The following is a 16,586-nucleotide window of genomic DNA, read 5'->3' on the forward strand; positions in this document are numbered from 1 at the left end:
TACCATTCAATTAAGAGATGCAAGTTTTCATATGATTTTGAACCAGTTTTTCCTTTGATTTCCTGTCTGAGCTTCTTTTACTCGTCTCCCTGTTTCTTTCTCAGCTGAATGAATTTTAAAAAATCCAAGATGCAGAAACTGAGTGTCCAGCCTGCCCGCATGCTCGTTTTAACAGCTACAGGAGAGGTCTGGATGCTCTGTAAAGTTTTGGGGCCCGGGTGTTCAAACTTGGCTCCAAAGCATGGCTGGTGATGTTGGCATATGACTCCTTGCAAGTTAAGTATCACCAGGCTCAAGCCTCTGTCTCATCTAAGTCCAGGCACTCCAGTTTGGGATTTGTTGGTATAAAGAGCATATGAAAGCCATGGTTATGTCTGCACTGTGCAGTGTCAGCCCCATCTAGCAAATGCACACTGCACTGGGATTTGCCCTATCCTAATACTTCTGTCTGCTTGGGTGGGTCTGTGCCCCACATGCAGTACATGTAGGCCTAAAGAGAAAAAGAGGCAGACAGAGAAGACACCAGTAGGGGAGACAAGCACAGAATAAATCAAAGCGATCTTCCACATGCCTTTTCTTTCTAGTCTTGGTCAGATTCTTTAATTTTGAGCCCCAGCCAGCGCATGGACAGGGCACGGTGGGCATGTCTTAGTGGTCTCTTGATCCTACCATAAGGCAGCGACCTTGCCACATCTCTTCCAAACTAGCCACTGGAAAGAGCCAGGTGGTCCTGATACCACCTTGGCTTTCAAAAGTGCTTTCCAGGGACAATGTGACAGGGAAACCCTGCAGCACCTTTTGTGCTGATTTGGACATTCACCTCCTTCTGTTCACAGGGCTCTTTTAGCTTCTTCCCAGAACGAAGCTGGCTTCATATGCAGTGACTCCTGGAAAGTGTTTCTCTTAGTGCAGGTCCCCCATCTGTTTCCTTCGCTGCTTGAAGTGCTGGTAGAGCCTTTCCTGGTCCTCTGCTAAGCCTTCATTAGCTTCTCTTCCAGTGATGCACTATGGGCTATGGGTTGGGATGAAGACGTTTGCCAAGGCAATCACTTCCCACAGCATCCCCAGTCTCAGAGAAGCAAGGTCATGCTCCTGCTTGATCTCTTCAGAGCCCTCATGAGCTCAGGATGGTGAGGAAGAGAGTTCAACCCATTCAGCTCTCAACCATTCCTGGACACCCCGGGATCTCTGTGGGACCGAGAAAGAAAAAAGATGCATCAGTTTTGTACAGTAGAGATTGGGGGAGAAGGGGTATTCAAACGCCAAACCCAGGAGAGAAGTTGCACTTCCCCAGGCCTCTCTACCTGCCTCAGCGCACACCATGTCCAAGGACTGTATCTCAGCCTTCAGGCATTCACCTGCTACGCACCCCAGGCATTGCACCAGCCACTGTCAAACAACATCTTGAAGGAGCCAGTGGATGGATGAGCACCAGGAGCCAGCCCACTCTCTTGGCCCAGCGAGCAGAGCTGCGCTACGGCATCTCCCTGCCCACGCATGCCACTGAGTGCAGATGATGGCTGTGCCTCCTGGCAGTGGGTGAGCTTCTGCTCCCACTGTTAGCAGACACATTTCTGCAGTGATGTTGCACTCCCAGACTGTGCAACTGAATGATCTACTGAACTATTCGGCAGGGAATGCATCCTCTGGACAGCTGGGTGCTTTAGTACCCAAAAGGTGAGTTTCCCACAGTAGCCACAAAAAAGGAGAAGAATGCTTCCTTGCATGAAATAATGGGAGTAAATAGATGCATCTCCATATATTCACTCAGGCCAGCTGCCCAGAAGATTAGAACTGAAGTTAACCATACTTGCTTCTGGTTTTAATATCTGTAAATTTGTGAAAGGGAAGAAAAAGGGCTTTTTATTGATTGTGGATATATCTGAATGATGATGGACACGTTAGATGGAAAAACGGAAAGCTAATCTTCAGACTGAGAAAAGAATAAGTTGATATATGCTTGTGCTTTTGTTTATTTGAAAGTGATAGTTTAATAAATATATGTCAAAAATTATGGTTGGGGGGGAAGGAGCTTTTAAAGACAGAATGAATCTGAAGAAAGGAAAAACAAAACATCTCTGTTCCTTGGGAACACAACGTCTCTCTCAGAAGAATTGTGGGTATCCAAAATGAAGTTATATTTCTTGTGTAAACGGAAGTTGAAGTTCTGATCTGAGAGAGATGATTTGCAACAGTGTCAGTTGCCAGCACCTCTTAAAAAATCTATCCACACTCCATCTGCCCTGCAGAGTGTCTGTCCCTCCACCCTTCCTTCTTTCCTTCCTTCCATTTTCAGAGCATCCTTGGCTCCTGTGATGTCTAATCTCTGATCAATTCTGCAAAAGTTGGGGCTTATTCTGCACCTGGACGTGAGCAAATGGGAGGAAGATTAATCACTGCTGCTGCAGTGATTAATACAATTAGAAAAGTGACTTTCTGTTTTCATTGTTTCAAAGGAAGGCAAATCCACCTCTGATCATGGCTGTGGGTGTGCAGGGCAGACTGACAGGGGAGGATATGTGTACATGGGATTACTCAGTGATGGGCAATTCTAAATATTAGGGTATAATACTTAAGGATGCAGAGTTAAACCCTGAGCACAAAATCAATAGTACTCTGGAAAATTTCTTATTACCAAGAGGGATTCTACAGTGCACAAAGAAGGAAGAAAAGCCTCTCACCTTTTATGTTTCCTCCTTCCGAAAAAAAAAAAAAGTCTACAGACTGCAATTACTTCTGCTGGTGCAGTTAGTGCAGTGAAGTGTAGACTGGGGCTGGCAATCATTAAACACCAGGCTATGGAGAAACTGATTTGCTAAATCAGTTGGATTCAGATGATTTGGATATATTAATAACATTATGATTTAGTTTTGTATACAGGGCATACTATCAAAACCTAACAATGTCACAACTGTGGTCCAGAAATCTTGCAAATCAGGAGCTCTTTAGAAAATCCCTGAGAGTTCTCATGCAGAATAATAGCAGCTACCACAACTCCAGCGATTTCCATAGGCAATCCAGCCCCATATAATCATGCAGTATGGAACCAAGGGCTAACGGTTTAATGGAGGAAGAAAACTATAGCCAAATATGAAGTAACAAAGATGAAATCAGTGACATTCTGCAATGCAGTATGCTAAGCATGCTGGAGTTTTTCCAGAACAAAACTGGAATCTCTGAACGAACCTCCTCTGCCTTTTTCATCAAGCTGAAGCCAAAGGGCTCTTCTTCGACTCTCCTATAGATGGAGCTTTTAAGCTTACAAGGAAGCTTGAACCATGCTGCAAACTCCAAGGACAAAGTGAGTTTTAGAGTTTATCTGGAAAGGAGGAGGGAATAGGCTGAACAAATTGCACATCTACATTCAGAAAAGAGAACCATGAAGCAGAGCAAGGCTAGGCTTCTGACTCTGTATACCTCAACCACTGTGATTTAATTGCCTCTTTTTCTAATTGGAAAGAGCTTTGTTACTTGCAGTGGAGCTACTAACCATCCTCAGCCCTCACAGATCAGTCCCCAAGGTCCTGACTTAGTTCTTACTAAGAACAACCTGAGAGAAGACTATGTTTCTTGATAGCTCTATGTTTCATGACATTATTATAATTGTGATTTTTTGGTTTTCTAAATTCAAGCCATGCAGATTAGTTTTGATAGGACACATAAGTCCTATGTCCTATTTCTGTTCCCTCATTGGATAAGCTTAACTTTCATACTCAGGTTTCTATGACAACAATCACAGTTTTGTTTCATGACTAGTAAACTGTGCAGTTTCCTGCCAGTGAACTCATCAGCTAAGTTATTCACTTCTACAGAGAACAAAAAGGGTGGGAAAATTTGGGGTGTGTTCTCTTAGCTCTAATTATTTTCTTCTCTACTGAGTAACATGGGGCCACTTTCCACTCGAGCTGTGCGGAGAGAGAGGTGAGAGCGGAGTGCATGGAGGTGCCTCCGAACTGGCGCAGGTACCATCCCTGGTGAGACCAACAGCCTGGGTTCAACTTGGCTGTCCTGGGCTGCCTCGCCCCACACCTGCACCTCATAGCAGGCATCCCTCCCTGCGGCTGCACAGCAGGGCCTTGGGAACCATCTCATGTACCGACTGGGGACTGCTTGGAGAATGGTCTTATTTTCTCTTGTCTGTAGATGATAGCTGTGTCCAGACCCTCGGACAGTAGGAACTGGGAAGGGATGGGCTGCAGTTCTTCCCAGGGTTGTCTGGTTCTCCTGCTGCCTGTGACCTCTGCCAGTGTAGGGGAGGCGGCTCTGGGAAGAGAGCTGGGTAAAGCATGTCCTCAGTTAAAAAAAATTATAAAGAATAGGTGGAGGGCTTAGTTACCTGGGACTCTTATGGCCCTGTCCTGTTCTGTGACATCTCCAGGCTACCCAATGGGTCAAATGGACCCTGTTTTGACTCACTGACTTTAAAGCAGTTGTGCTACACGTGGCTGCATTTCACTGTGTGCAAACTGAGCCACTCAGCGCAAATGTGCACTATTAAAAAAGAAAGTCACTTAGGAACAATTAGAGGATTGGCCAGATGCCAACAGAAGATTGCAGGCCAGCTGGTGTAAGTCAGCTTGTCTCCACAGACTTTAACGCAGCCAGGCTGATGGTGGCTGAAGCAATCATCTGGCCCTACACCTTCCCAACCAGCAGCCACCAGAAACTCAGACCCTCCATGCCAAAGTCTCTCTAAAGAGCAAGTTTGTGTAGGGAAGCCCTGCAGTTAATTAACAGGTTTCAGCACAGGTTTATACTGGGGAGCAAATGTCTGTCAGAAGCAAGTCTGCATTTCACATCTCCTTCTGCTTGAATGTGCAGTCTGCAGGCTGAAGCCACAGCACATCAGCAAGAGGGAGCAGAACCTCTTTTACAGCCAGTGTTTTTCACTTCTAGATCTATAGAGACAAGGTGGGAAAATCTAGAGAAGTCATCCCTATAAGACTCTCCTGAAATGGTAATGCAACAAGATTAAACATTTTACTTAGGAGCATTGGTTTATTCTTTTTCTTCACTAATGCACTATCTATGTGGAGCTCTCTGAGACTCAAACTGTGGTTAAGGTAAAACTCATTTTCATCAATATAATGCCAGTGAAATCAGTGGAGTTGCTCTCCATTTCCACCAGCGTATCCCAGAGCAAAACCTGGCCTGCTGTTCAGTAATGTAGTGCTAGTACGTGCCGAGCCCAACTACTTTTGCTCTTGTTCTGGCATAAATCAGCAGCGATATTCTGAAGTCAAGTGGTCTAATTTTCCTTTACATTGCTATTACAGCACTGACGTCAGGGGGTGACTCCAGATTTATGCTAGTGTCACTGAGAAAGGAGTTTGACCTAGTTGATTTACACCACTGTAAAACTGATGTGCAAGGAGAATTGGGTGTGCAATACACAGCCCTGTCCAGGCATTGATGGAAGACAGGGCTAGCTACCCAAATAACAGCATAGCCTGAAGAATCCTTATTTATGGTCTCAGAATGTGTGCGCGCACGTAGGAAGGAGGTTTGGAAGATGGCAATTAAAATAAACAGTGTATCACTTCTCTTAAACATCTGCCTCGTAAAAGCACAAAATCAGATGTTGCCCTGGAATGTGTGCTATTTACTGCCCCGGGTAACCCAGCGGGAGCGCAACTTGCCTGACCTCTTCCAACATTTCCTCTGCCCTGAGATCTGAATTCCTCAGCGTTCACAAGCCCAAATATAATTTTCAAAACAGAAGCCAACTGATGAAATCTTGCAGTCTCTGTTCCTGACTGATGTCTGTTCGCCTCTGGAAAACCTGGACTTGCTCACAAGCCAGACATGAGAAGATGGACCACCTGCATCCCACAAAGCAACAAATGCGGTCCGAACATGGGCCATGGGCCAGGTATATTCATCTTGCTAACTATGTAGACGGCTGGATTTCACTAATTTACATTTCCTTATTTTGTATCAGTACAACCCTAGAAGAGGTGGAAGACTAATGATGAAACCACTTTTGTTCAGTAGTCCTACTACATCCTGGGCCTGAGGGCAGCCATTCTGGAGGGTGAAGAGCTGATGTGAAAATAAAAATGACCTTTTCAATCAATGGGAACCGACTATTACCCACCCAGTTACAGCAGGACTTAGAAGTGATTCCTAAGGGATGTTTCCCAAGGGTCCAAAGGAAGGACAAAGAGGGAGAAACTTCTCCCCTAGCCCTAGGCTGTAGGTTGCCAACAGAGTATCTCGGTGGTCTCTAATGCTTCTTCAAGGTCACGGAAAGCCCTTAACACACTCACCTTTTTGGGTGTGAAATGGTGGATTGGCACCATGGGGGACCCTTCAGCCATTCTTGCTCAGCTCATCCCAAATCCCAGTTTACATGAGTGAGCTCTATAGAGTCAAGATCCAGATGTCCCTGGGGCAGATGTTGCATAGATATGCTCTGAAACCAGTTGAGAAAGCTTAAAATGTCCAGGATTCTACCTCATTAGGATGAGATTTCTTTCACCTAATTTGAGACACCTACACTGTGAAGATCTCCATCCAAGTTAGTCGTCTAGGTTTTCTTTATCACCAGAGGAGAGATACAGGCCCTTCTAGGGGGGCAGTTCTCAAGCTAATGTAGATATCTGCAAGGTAGTTGAGTGACTCATCTCCTAAGCATCAGCAGGATTTAGGGTGGAGTGAGGGCAGGACAAAATGGGGTTTCACTCTACAGCCTTCCAGCATCCCTAGGCCAACAGGACATCTGGCAACCTTGCATTGCACAGTCTCTGCTTCTAAACAGGTGACTTCTGTCCTTATGGTGTTCAGTGCAGGTTGTCCACAGATTCTCTCCCCTTCCCCTTCCTGCCTTTTCAATGTCTCACTGAAAACCCTTGCTATTTTATCATGTTTCAACAACCTGTCATCTACTATTTGCCAACAATTCTCGCTATAATCTTTAAGTAGCATAAGTGCAGGATGTAAAAAGGATCATAGGCTACAATAACATGAAACGAACCATCAATTGCTTCTTCACAGATCAAGGTAAAAGAAGAAACAGTTGTTAATGGGTAAGAAGCTGAGTCGTGTTTTTAACACAATGGCAGAAGGAACACCAAAATATATCAATCAATCCCAGAGGCAAGGCTAATTTATGACCAGACTTATTTAAGGAGAAAACTACATCACAGAAGGAAGCACCTGGCAGTGCCTCTGAACACTTTATAATGTATCAATCAGCTCAGGAGCTGGTGTTTCTCCCCTGTCATTCTCCTTTGAATCAGTTTGTGCTTATTTTGTACTCCTTCCCCATGAGCTCTCTTAGGGCAACAGGGATCCAGCAGCCAATGCAGCCAAGACAAACTTTCTGACACAACTTCCCAGTCGGTGTCAGCCCTAAGCACAAGCCACACTGCGCCCTCCTAGCCAGGCACTGATTTAGCTCAATATTTCTGCTTGTTGGTTAAGTTATCAAGCTTCTTGAAAGATCTAAGCCCTCTTTGTCATTTATCACTGGTTAGAGAACACAGGTTTCCCACCCCAGGTTATCTCTCGGATCTGTCAGGCTCTCAGTGAAGATCACTGGCTGTTAAATTGATGCATGTGACAGTCCCTCCATTAATGGGTCTTCATTTACTTCAGTGAGAAATTATGTCCACATAGAATTCAAGTTTTAAAGGACTTCTCTTTTTCCTGGCAGTGGATCATCAAAGTAACTCTGGAATGTAGCCAGAATGTGGAACAGCTGCAAAGCAACAGGATTTTAAAAGCCATGTTATCTTTTTTCTCTCTCTTCTTTGCTTGCCCCAACTTTTCTGAGGGGAGTTGTTTGTTTCTTTTTTGATTTGGGGGAAGTGGAAAGGAGATTGTTTGCCTTGCTTTTTTAATCAGTGAACAGACTGAAGGTGGTTCCCAGAAGAGCAACAACTCTCTCTGAAGTTGTAAAATCAAACTATAAAATCCTGCACCCCCTGACTGGAACTCTTGACTGTTGGAGAGTTAGGAGACTTGTGCAATGTTTATTGGGGGGGCAGGGGGAGATGTTTTTTGGCAAATAATGATTTTTACTCCTTGCATTTCCCTGGTAATAGTGCAATGTGCTAGAATGTGTTCTGCTCTTGTGCCCTCAACTCTGTGCAGCTGATAGACTTCACTCAAATGTTGTAACTGTGACATTAAGTACCAGTACAAAAGGAAAGACTATGCAAGGGAAAACACCTTCTGAAACTTTAATGGAAGAGGCTGACTCTGAAACATGAGCAACTGCATGGACATGAGATATAAGGCAAATGATTTTCTTCACAGATGGGAGTACTGGGACAAGGCTCTGTGGAAAAGCTGCAACAAAACCAGTGACGGGCACTCAGTCCACATTGTTCTGTTAACTCTGACACTACACCTTGCTGCTGGAGCTGAATACACTCCCATCCTGGCCAAGTGTGAAATACCATGTATGTGGGGTCTCACTATGCTCTTGAACTGAAGAAATATGATTTCTTAACAGAGCAAAAGACACCTCCTTGTGGTGCACTGCAAACCCCAAATGATGACAGAGATACCTGTGTTTTTATACCCAAACCCTTGCAGGCAGATAACGCAGACAATGCTTTTGTCTTGGTTTGTGGCACACTGCAATTTCCTCTCTTTGCTGTGATGCCAACATAGTGTAGACTTGTCCTTAAGATGGATTTACACACAGTTTCACATATAGTTTTTTCAACTACTATAGGCTTAAAACCAACCAACCAACCAACCAAACTGCTGCAATGAGCTAAAAATCCTTCTCCCCATAGGAAAAACAAAGTATCCTTGCTCCTCCATCTGTATCTGTACTCAGCACCCTATGGAAGGAAGGTGCTGGGACGGGATTTCAGCCTCCTTCCTGCCCCAGTCAAAGGAGACATAGAAAGGGGTATTAATACTTAACACACCCTGAGTCCAACTGTCAACTCTCAAAAGCTGCTGGCACAGGCTGACTTCCCTTCTCCCTGCTCCTCAGTTGAGCACAGCAGCTAGGTCAAGAGGAGTCATCATTGCCAAAATCAGTAGTGGTAGTGGGCTTCCTGGGCTGCATTAGGAGGAGTGTTGCTGGCAGGTTGAGGGAGGCCATCCTTCCCCCTCTTCTCAGCACTGGTGAGACACATCTGGAGTGCTGGGTCCAGTGCTGGGCTCCCCAGTATAAGAGAGACATGGACATACTGAAGCAAGTTCAGCAAAGGGCCATGAAGGTGATTAAAGGATTAGAGCATCTGACACAAAAAGAGAAGCTGAGAAGGCTGGGACTGTTCAGCCTGGAGAAGAGAAAGCTCTGGGGGATCTTCTCAATGTATATAAACACTTGATGAGTGGGGTAAAGAAGACAGACTCTTCTCACTGGTATCCAGTGACAGGACAAGAGACAACAGGCACAAACTGAAATATAAGAAACCCATTTAAACAGAAGAAAAAACTGTTTTACTGTGAGGATGGTCAAACACTGGAACAGGCTGCTGAGAGATGTTGTGGCATCTCCATCTATGGAGATACTCGAAATGTGACCAGACACAGCCCTGAGCAACCTGCTGGAGCTGACCTGGCTTTGACCAGGGGGTTGGACTAGATGAACTCCAGAGGTCCCTGCCAACCTCAGTGATGCTGTGATTCTGTGAAATACAGCAGGTAGGAACCTTGCTGTGTGCCAGACACAGAAGGCTATGTGACATGGAAAAGGATTTACATGAAGACATCACCAGCTCTTCTTTCCTGCCAGCCAGCTGTGAAGCAGCAAAGACTGCCTCCTAAGTTTCCTTTGAAATGTCTAGACTTTGCCCTCTGAGTAGCTCACTGAGTTTGTAGGGCTGACAAAACATTTAGATGCCATGCTGGAGCAATGGGGCATTCCAGTGGTAATTTCCCTCAAGGGCTCTTGAGGCTATTAGTGAATTCCAGCAGTTAGGACCCTTCAGTAAAGTGTCACTCTGGCATTTGAGTGGCAAAGTGCTGGTGACATAGGACACTACCAGCTCAAGTAAAGACCCACCACTGATTTCTTTACGATGGTGTTTTCCCCTGTTAATTCACAAGTTCTCAATTTTTCTGCTACACTGCAATTCATTTGCTGTGTGGACAAACTGAAAATAAATAATCAGAAAAACAGCCCATGATGGAAGCTGCTAAGCTGAAGCTGGCAATGTTCTGACTAGAGAGAATGGCAGGGTCATTTCTCAGGTTTGATGAGGTGGGATCCCACTTACAGTCAAGAAGAAAGCCATTCCTTGAGGCTTGTCCAGTTCCCTTCTGGGCCATCCAACACAGTCATTAAGTACGGAGCGCAGGAGTGTTTGGAGTGACAGGGCTGCCAGCCTCTGGGAGACAGACCTGGCCACAGTCAAGACAACCGAACTGAAGGGCTGTTATGAGAGACATTAAGCTCAGGTGCCTTTCCTGTCCTGCTTTTAGATGCAAATTCATATATGAGAATAACAAAGAATGGGCCCCTGGATGAGAATGGGCCAGGGGCAGGACAAAGGTGACACTGACACCTCAGAGCGTCACTCAGTGCTTACCCGTGAATGCCTGGCAGGACTTTCACATTAAAACAAGTCCTAAGTTTTAAGAAGGAAAAATCTGTGGCTATTTGGCTTCAAGCAATGAAAATACTCCTCCAGACTTAGAGTCATTTTTTGTGGAATTCAGGTCTGAACTCTGATTTCCCCCAACTGTTCAAACTCGCCAGTGGTTTCTGGGAAACCTTGTAAATGGAGTTTGGGTGGTCTGTTCAATTGTTTTATGCAAAATAACCTGGGGCTAGGGGGAAGGGGCGGGGAATACAAAAGAACTTTTTATTTTTGGAAGTCCAATAGAGTCACAAGGCAACTTGCTGGTAATGCCAGGGAGATGCACCCAGCTTGCTGCTAATGCACTGAGCACTCAGTCAGAGCTTTGTTTTTTACCCCAGCAAGGAAAGCAAGGATATCCTCTCCCCACAGTGCCTTGCGACATGGAGAGACACAAGAGAGGATCCTTCTGAGCTCTGTTGAGGGACTCAATGGATCGATAGCAGCCCCACAACTGCCTGTGCTCAATTTGTCCTAAAGGTCTGATTTGAAAGAGCAAATACTGGAAATTAGGAGCAATGCAGACTGTCACCTCCAGGTGGCTTAAGATAAGCTACATGAAGCTCTTATGGTGTCTCTCAAGCTACTTCCATGCTTTTTTTCTTTCAAGGATCCAACAGATAAAAGCAGAAGTAGCAGAAGCTTTCTTTTTACTGCATAAAACTGCAAAGAGGGAGCTTTTCCTGTGCCTAGTATATCATTTCTGGTTAAGAGAGACGGAGCCAGACTTGGAAACCCAACCCACAACCACTGAGTCAGCTGGCGAGATAAGGCAATGGGGAAAGAGAAGGTCCGATCTCTGCTTCCAGTTCACTTACCAACATCCAAACCAGCTGTCTCTTCATCATTTGGAGCAGGAAATCTCTCCATTTGGAGGACTTTGGTGTGTTTCCTATATATATACACCCATAACTATCAATCATATTTACCCAGATTGTTCTAACCTAAATTCTGCCTCATTGATTGAAGCAAGTATTTCCAGGACAGCTCTCAGCTTTGAACATGGGACAGGGGCATAGGTGGAATTCATGCCAGGTGAAACTGGGCCCTACTATGTGCCCCTTCGGAAACACAGATAACTAACATCCCAGTCTGTGCTTTGCTGTGAGCGTTTGTGATGCTGCTGTGGTTCCCTTGAGAATCTTCCTGGGGGGAAGATAGAGAAAGAGAGTCTCACTGTGCCAGACAAGGAGGACGTCCTCTCTCCATCTCTCACGTGCATTTCTGCTCTGTGGCTGTCTCTCTCGCAGGCATAGTTCCCATGCGAGACTCCAGTGTAGCTGATCTCTGATCCCAAGGGCACGAGTGGAACAGACTCAGATGTGGGAAATGGTTTACAACCTTAAAGCCAAGTCCCTTATCCCCAGGCAGCCTATGAACCCTGCATAAGTTGCAAGACTAGGCAGAGTGCAAGGAGGCTGAAAAATAACGCTTTCACCACTCTTACAAATTGCAGTGCCCCGGTGAGTCGCAGAAGCACACTTGATTTGCTGGGAACTCCCTACTGCTGGAGTTTCCTTCCATGCTGGGGAGACGCAGAGCCTAGCAGAGCCTCACTGGGGAAGGGGAGGGTGGGTTTGTCTCCATCCAGCTCTAACAATCTTGGCAGGACTTTCAGAGCGTACTCTTCCTGCTGCCTGCCCTCTTCCATGCTGCTCTCCTTCCTCATTTGAACCGCAGAGCAGAGTGCGGTTCCCTGCTCACAGCCCACCCAGCACACTGATGACCAGGAGGAAGGGGGAAGGCATTAGAGTGTTTGAGTCAACACAAAAATATTTCCCCTATTTTCAAAATGGTGCATTTCATCTGCTGATCTCAAAGCACTCTGGAAAGAGGCATTATGCCTCTCACCCAGCAGATGAGGGGTTATGATCTGACCAAGGTCACTCAGCAAGCCAGGGCTACTCGAGCGATTGAAGACCAGTTTCTAGATCCCCTGGACTCGAGCCAACTCTCTGCACAACTCTGACATCTCTGAATGAATGTGTGAGCTAATGTTAATACCGCAAATACAAATGTAATACTACACCTACAAATAAAAGGCCAGCCCTTTCCCTTGTGAGAGCCTGTTCTCCAAAACTATGTATTATTCACCTATTTAATTTATTGGGATTAGGACGTGGTAAAGAAGACAGGGGACAGGATAATGGTTGACCAGGAGAGATGATTATGGGAGAAAGCACATGTTGTTAGTTCTTGGGACTCTACGTTACTGTTGTATTATACAAATTCATATTCAGGGAGAGCATCCAGCCCATGAGACAGATCAAAACCATCAATTCCTAAAGAAGAATTTGGTGATGCATTTTTAAGCATCACCATTTGGAAAGGAAAGAGGAAGTCACCACTATCAGTTCTGTTCACATTCTCCTACTGCGGGCTATGTGATCGCACTGAGTGCAGAGAGCTGTGGTCCCATTTCAAAAACAACCCCAGAGTATTTCAGGGGTTGCTCAGGCCAGGCAGTTTGGGTTTGTTCAAGGGCTCACCCTGCTTCAGTCAGACTGTGGCAGATGTACATATGGAAAAGGAAGTTTCTTTAACGAATGAGAATCAAAGTAGAAAGAGAAATTGGTGACATGTAACGCTTCAGCAGGGCAGGAAGCGATCTCTCTTCTCAGGAGTGATTAAGGGGCTCATAAAGGTCAGGGTTTCTTTTTTAGAGCCTTAAATTTTGAAGACATTTGACCTGCCACTGGAAAGTAACAGATACGCTCCTGCCCCTCCGGGTAGCCAACAACAGCTTGAAAACCTGACGCTGGCACAGACGATAAAGGCTAGGAAGTGAGCAGGCAAAAAGAAAAGTAAATGAAAAGAAGAAAGAAAGAAAGAAAGAAAGAAAGAAAGAGAAAGAGAAAGAAAGAAAAAGAAAAGAAAGACAGACAGACAACAGTTTTTTTAGGTTTTCTTAACACAGACACTGGAGAACTCTTAAGGTTTTCTAACACTTGGGAGAAGAGCAGTTACGTAAGTGTAAGTGATTCAGCACAGAGACCATTTGGAGACAGCAAGTCCTTTCCTCCCAGTGTCAGCAGCTATACTACCAGAGTACACAAATAGCAGAAGGGGAATATAAACAGCCTGGCCTTCCTGGTCTGGCGAAGGTGGAGGTGACGTTAACCCTCTCATAGCTGGCATCCTTCCTGGCACAAATCCCTGATCCAAAGGGGCACCGCATAAAGCAACCCGACATGCTGCTGGGGGTTCTCAGGCTATTTTCTCTGCAACCGTAGTTTCTCACCTCTTTTTCCTGCAATTAAAGAAAGCCTGGAGACTCCTGAGTAGCAAAGAAAGTGTCCTGCTCTCATCTAGCTAGAGAGCAGTGAGGCATCAGAGAAGGAAACTTGCAGAGCTGCAGAGTACAGCACTGAAACCATATTTGGGACTGGTGGATCCCAGCATGATGATTTCTCACACATAAGAACAAATGGAAAGTCCTATTTGGAAGACTGAACAGCATGTTAGGCCTGTTGGACATTCTTCCAGCAGCCTATTTCTGAACTGCCCTTATGTACCAGTGTATGGCTTCACTGTACAGCATCCAGTGGCGCTCCTTCCCTTCCCCCTTCTCAGACAATACATAATTAACTAGAAAAAAGAACCAGTCTTTCATCTCACTTAGACAAGAGTAACTTAAGGGTAAGAACATTCATTTCACCCTGTGTATGCTGGAGTTACACAAGCAACTTAAAGCGGAACCTAAGTAGCACTTTTCTGCAATTATGGCTGTATTGTCTTTTTTTGGAGGATATTGCTCCTGGGAAGTCCAGAGGCTCTATCATCCCACTAAACCAGTGAGGAACATATTAGAAATACATGAGTGCGTGGGCAGGGAGACGATGGAGCCCTGGTTGTCCGTTTTTTCTCTCTTGTGCAACAAATCTCTGGTAACTTTTTCAAAAGCAGCTCTGGAGCTTAAGTCCCATTTTCAAAATTGCCTTGGGAAATTGTCCACTCCCCACATAAGTAGATGTTATTTGATGAGAATAAGTAAGATTCCTTTTCCCTTATGCTGCTCATCCACATTAGCGGGTGGAGCACAGAGATTTTTGCCAGGGCTGATAAACACTCCCAGGTTTTACAGGGCTAAACCTGTGCGGGGAATGTGAAGACTCACCACGGTTTCCTTCATCAAAGCAAAGCTACAGCAGCCCAAGCAACAGTTGGCACCATGAGGTGCTGGCCACGGCTGATGGTATTGCAGACAGACACAACACAGCCTTGCAGGAGGCCAGCAACCCCATTCTGCTGCGCAAACAGCATGAAGGCAGTGGCCTGGAATCCATGGGTGGAGCGGGCATCACACCTGGATAAATACAACAGCAGCAAGAAGGCATGTCTTCCCAGAGCCTAGTTCTGAGTTGGTGATTGCACCACATCAGCCCTCAGGGGCTTTTCTGCATTTCTCCCTGGCAAGCACCGTCTTAAGTGAGTGAGCAAATGGTTGGCATCTGCCACTGAGATATAAAAAGACTTCCATGCGAGGTGGAGCTCGGTTTGTTGATGAGCTCATGGTTTCAGTGATGGTGACCTGTTGCACTTGATGGATGCACCCATTCCTTCAGCGCCCCTGCTCTCACCCTCCTTCATCAGCAGCTGTTTCTGTCTTCAGCTGACTTTTCAGCCAGGGAGGCTGGGCTCTGCTAACCCGTTGCTTTCCAACACAAACCTCAGTCACACATAACACAACAGCAAGACCTGTTCTCCTGGACCCCAGAAAGGTTGCTGGAAGTGAGACAACCCTTGAAGAAGTTAACAAAAGAAGAGGAAAAAAAACCCAGCAAAGCCTCTCCTGGAACATCTAGAAATGGCAAGCACAGATTCTCAAGGGGACACTGGGCTCTAATTTCAGTTATTTATTTATTCTGATTTCCTTGATCTTTAGGAAAGGCCAAATCCTACCTCACAACATCATGACCCGGAAGCAATTCCAGGTTGTTCTGTGAAGTTCAGTTGTAACTTGAACCTTCTTTAAAAATGGATGGTCCCAAGACTTCTGTAGGAATGACAATGCGGGTGTTTGCAAGGGGTTCCACCAGCTCGCCCACACTGCTCTGATGATCTGACACAGAAGGGCTTTCAGGTTTGTTATATTTTAATCAGTTTCATAGTTATGACAGCACTGAAATCTGAAGGCCTCCAACATCCTGTTGGAGACTTACCAGCAGCTCTATGAAGCTGTCTGATTCCTCCACATTTGACCCTGACATATAAAGGCTCACTATTAGGGTGAGAGAAAAGAGCAGGGTTCAGGATCACTGGAATTTCTGACTGTGTGCTAAAATGGCCAATAAAGAATCAGTGATGTGCTCTGAAACAATAGTTTCCATGGTATGGCAATCCATCCAGTTAGAGTCAGTGAGGAAATCATAACTGAGCTCTTCATAAATTACTGAAAATCAGATGTTAACAACTTCCATTTAAGGACGATGGCGGAGCAGGTGAGATGCATACATATATTCAGTTCTTTTAATCTCGCCTCATAAACCAGTCCAGCCAGCCCTTTAATCACTCAGCAGTTAATCTTGCAGTTGTCTCTATTATGAACAATAATGTGCCTATTATTTGCATTGCAATCCTTTGTAGACTTGTGAATGGGGACCACAACCCTGCAGTGAGAAGCACAGCAGAGGAGCAGGACAAACCCCACAAGGTGATAAGCTAAACAGCATCCTGCTGGCACCTTTCTTGAGCAGAGGTGCTCAGAAGGAAGGTGAGCACATGCACAACTTTTAAAAGGAAGAGCTACCAGCCTCCACAACAGTTCATGCTGAATTCTCAAAACATATAGCAATACCTGATAGTTTTTAGCAGAAATGTACACTCCATTTCCAAAGGGGACAAATCTGCAGCAATTCTGTATTACACTAGGGATCAAATGTAGTGATCAAAGTGGTTCTCTCAAGATTTACTGCTTGCAATGAGCCAAAACGTTAGTTAAATCCTTCAGACAAAATGAGAAAAGAATGGAGGGGAATGACATGACAGTGAGGAGCCATTCAAAAGCACAGGAAACACAATAGCATGAAGGGG

General features: G+C 45.3%; 1 protein-coding gene across 1 annotated transcript in view; it reads right to left on the reverse strand.

The window, feature by feature from the left end:
- Positions 1 to 1,129: 1,129 nt before the first annotated feature.
- Positions 1,130 to 16,586, reverse strand: part of ADRB2 (adrenoceptor beta 2) — a 35,781-nt gene continuing 20,324 nt past the window's right edge. Inside the window, exon 2 of the mRNA XM_026063495.1 lies at positions 1,130 to 1,188. Coding sequence (XP_025919280.1) covers positions 1,154 to 1,188 — 35 coding nt within the window. The 3' untranslated portion in view covers positions 1,130 to 1,153. The remainder of the gene's footprint in view (positions 1,189 to 16,586) is intronic.

The sequence above is a fragment of the Apteryx rowi genome, unplaced genomic scaffold (genome assembly GCF_003343035.1).
Source record: "Apteryx rowi isolate R43461 unplaced genomic scaffold, aptRow1 scaffold_2, whole genome shotgun sequence".
Taxonomy (NCBI): domain Eukaryota; kingdom Metazoa; phylum Chordata; class Aves; order Apterygiformes; family Apterygidae; genus Apteryx; species Apteryx rowi.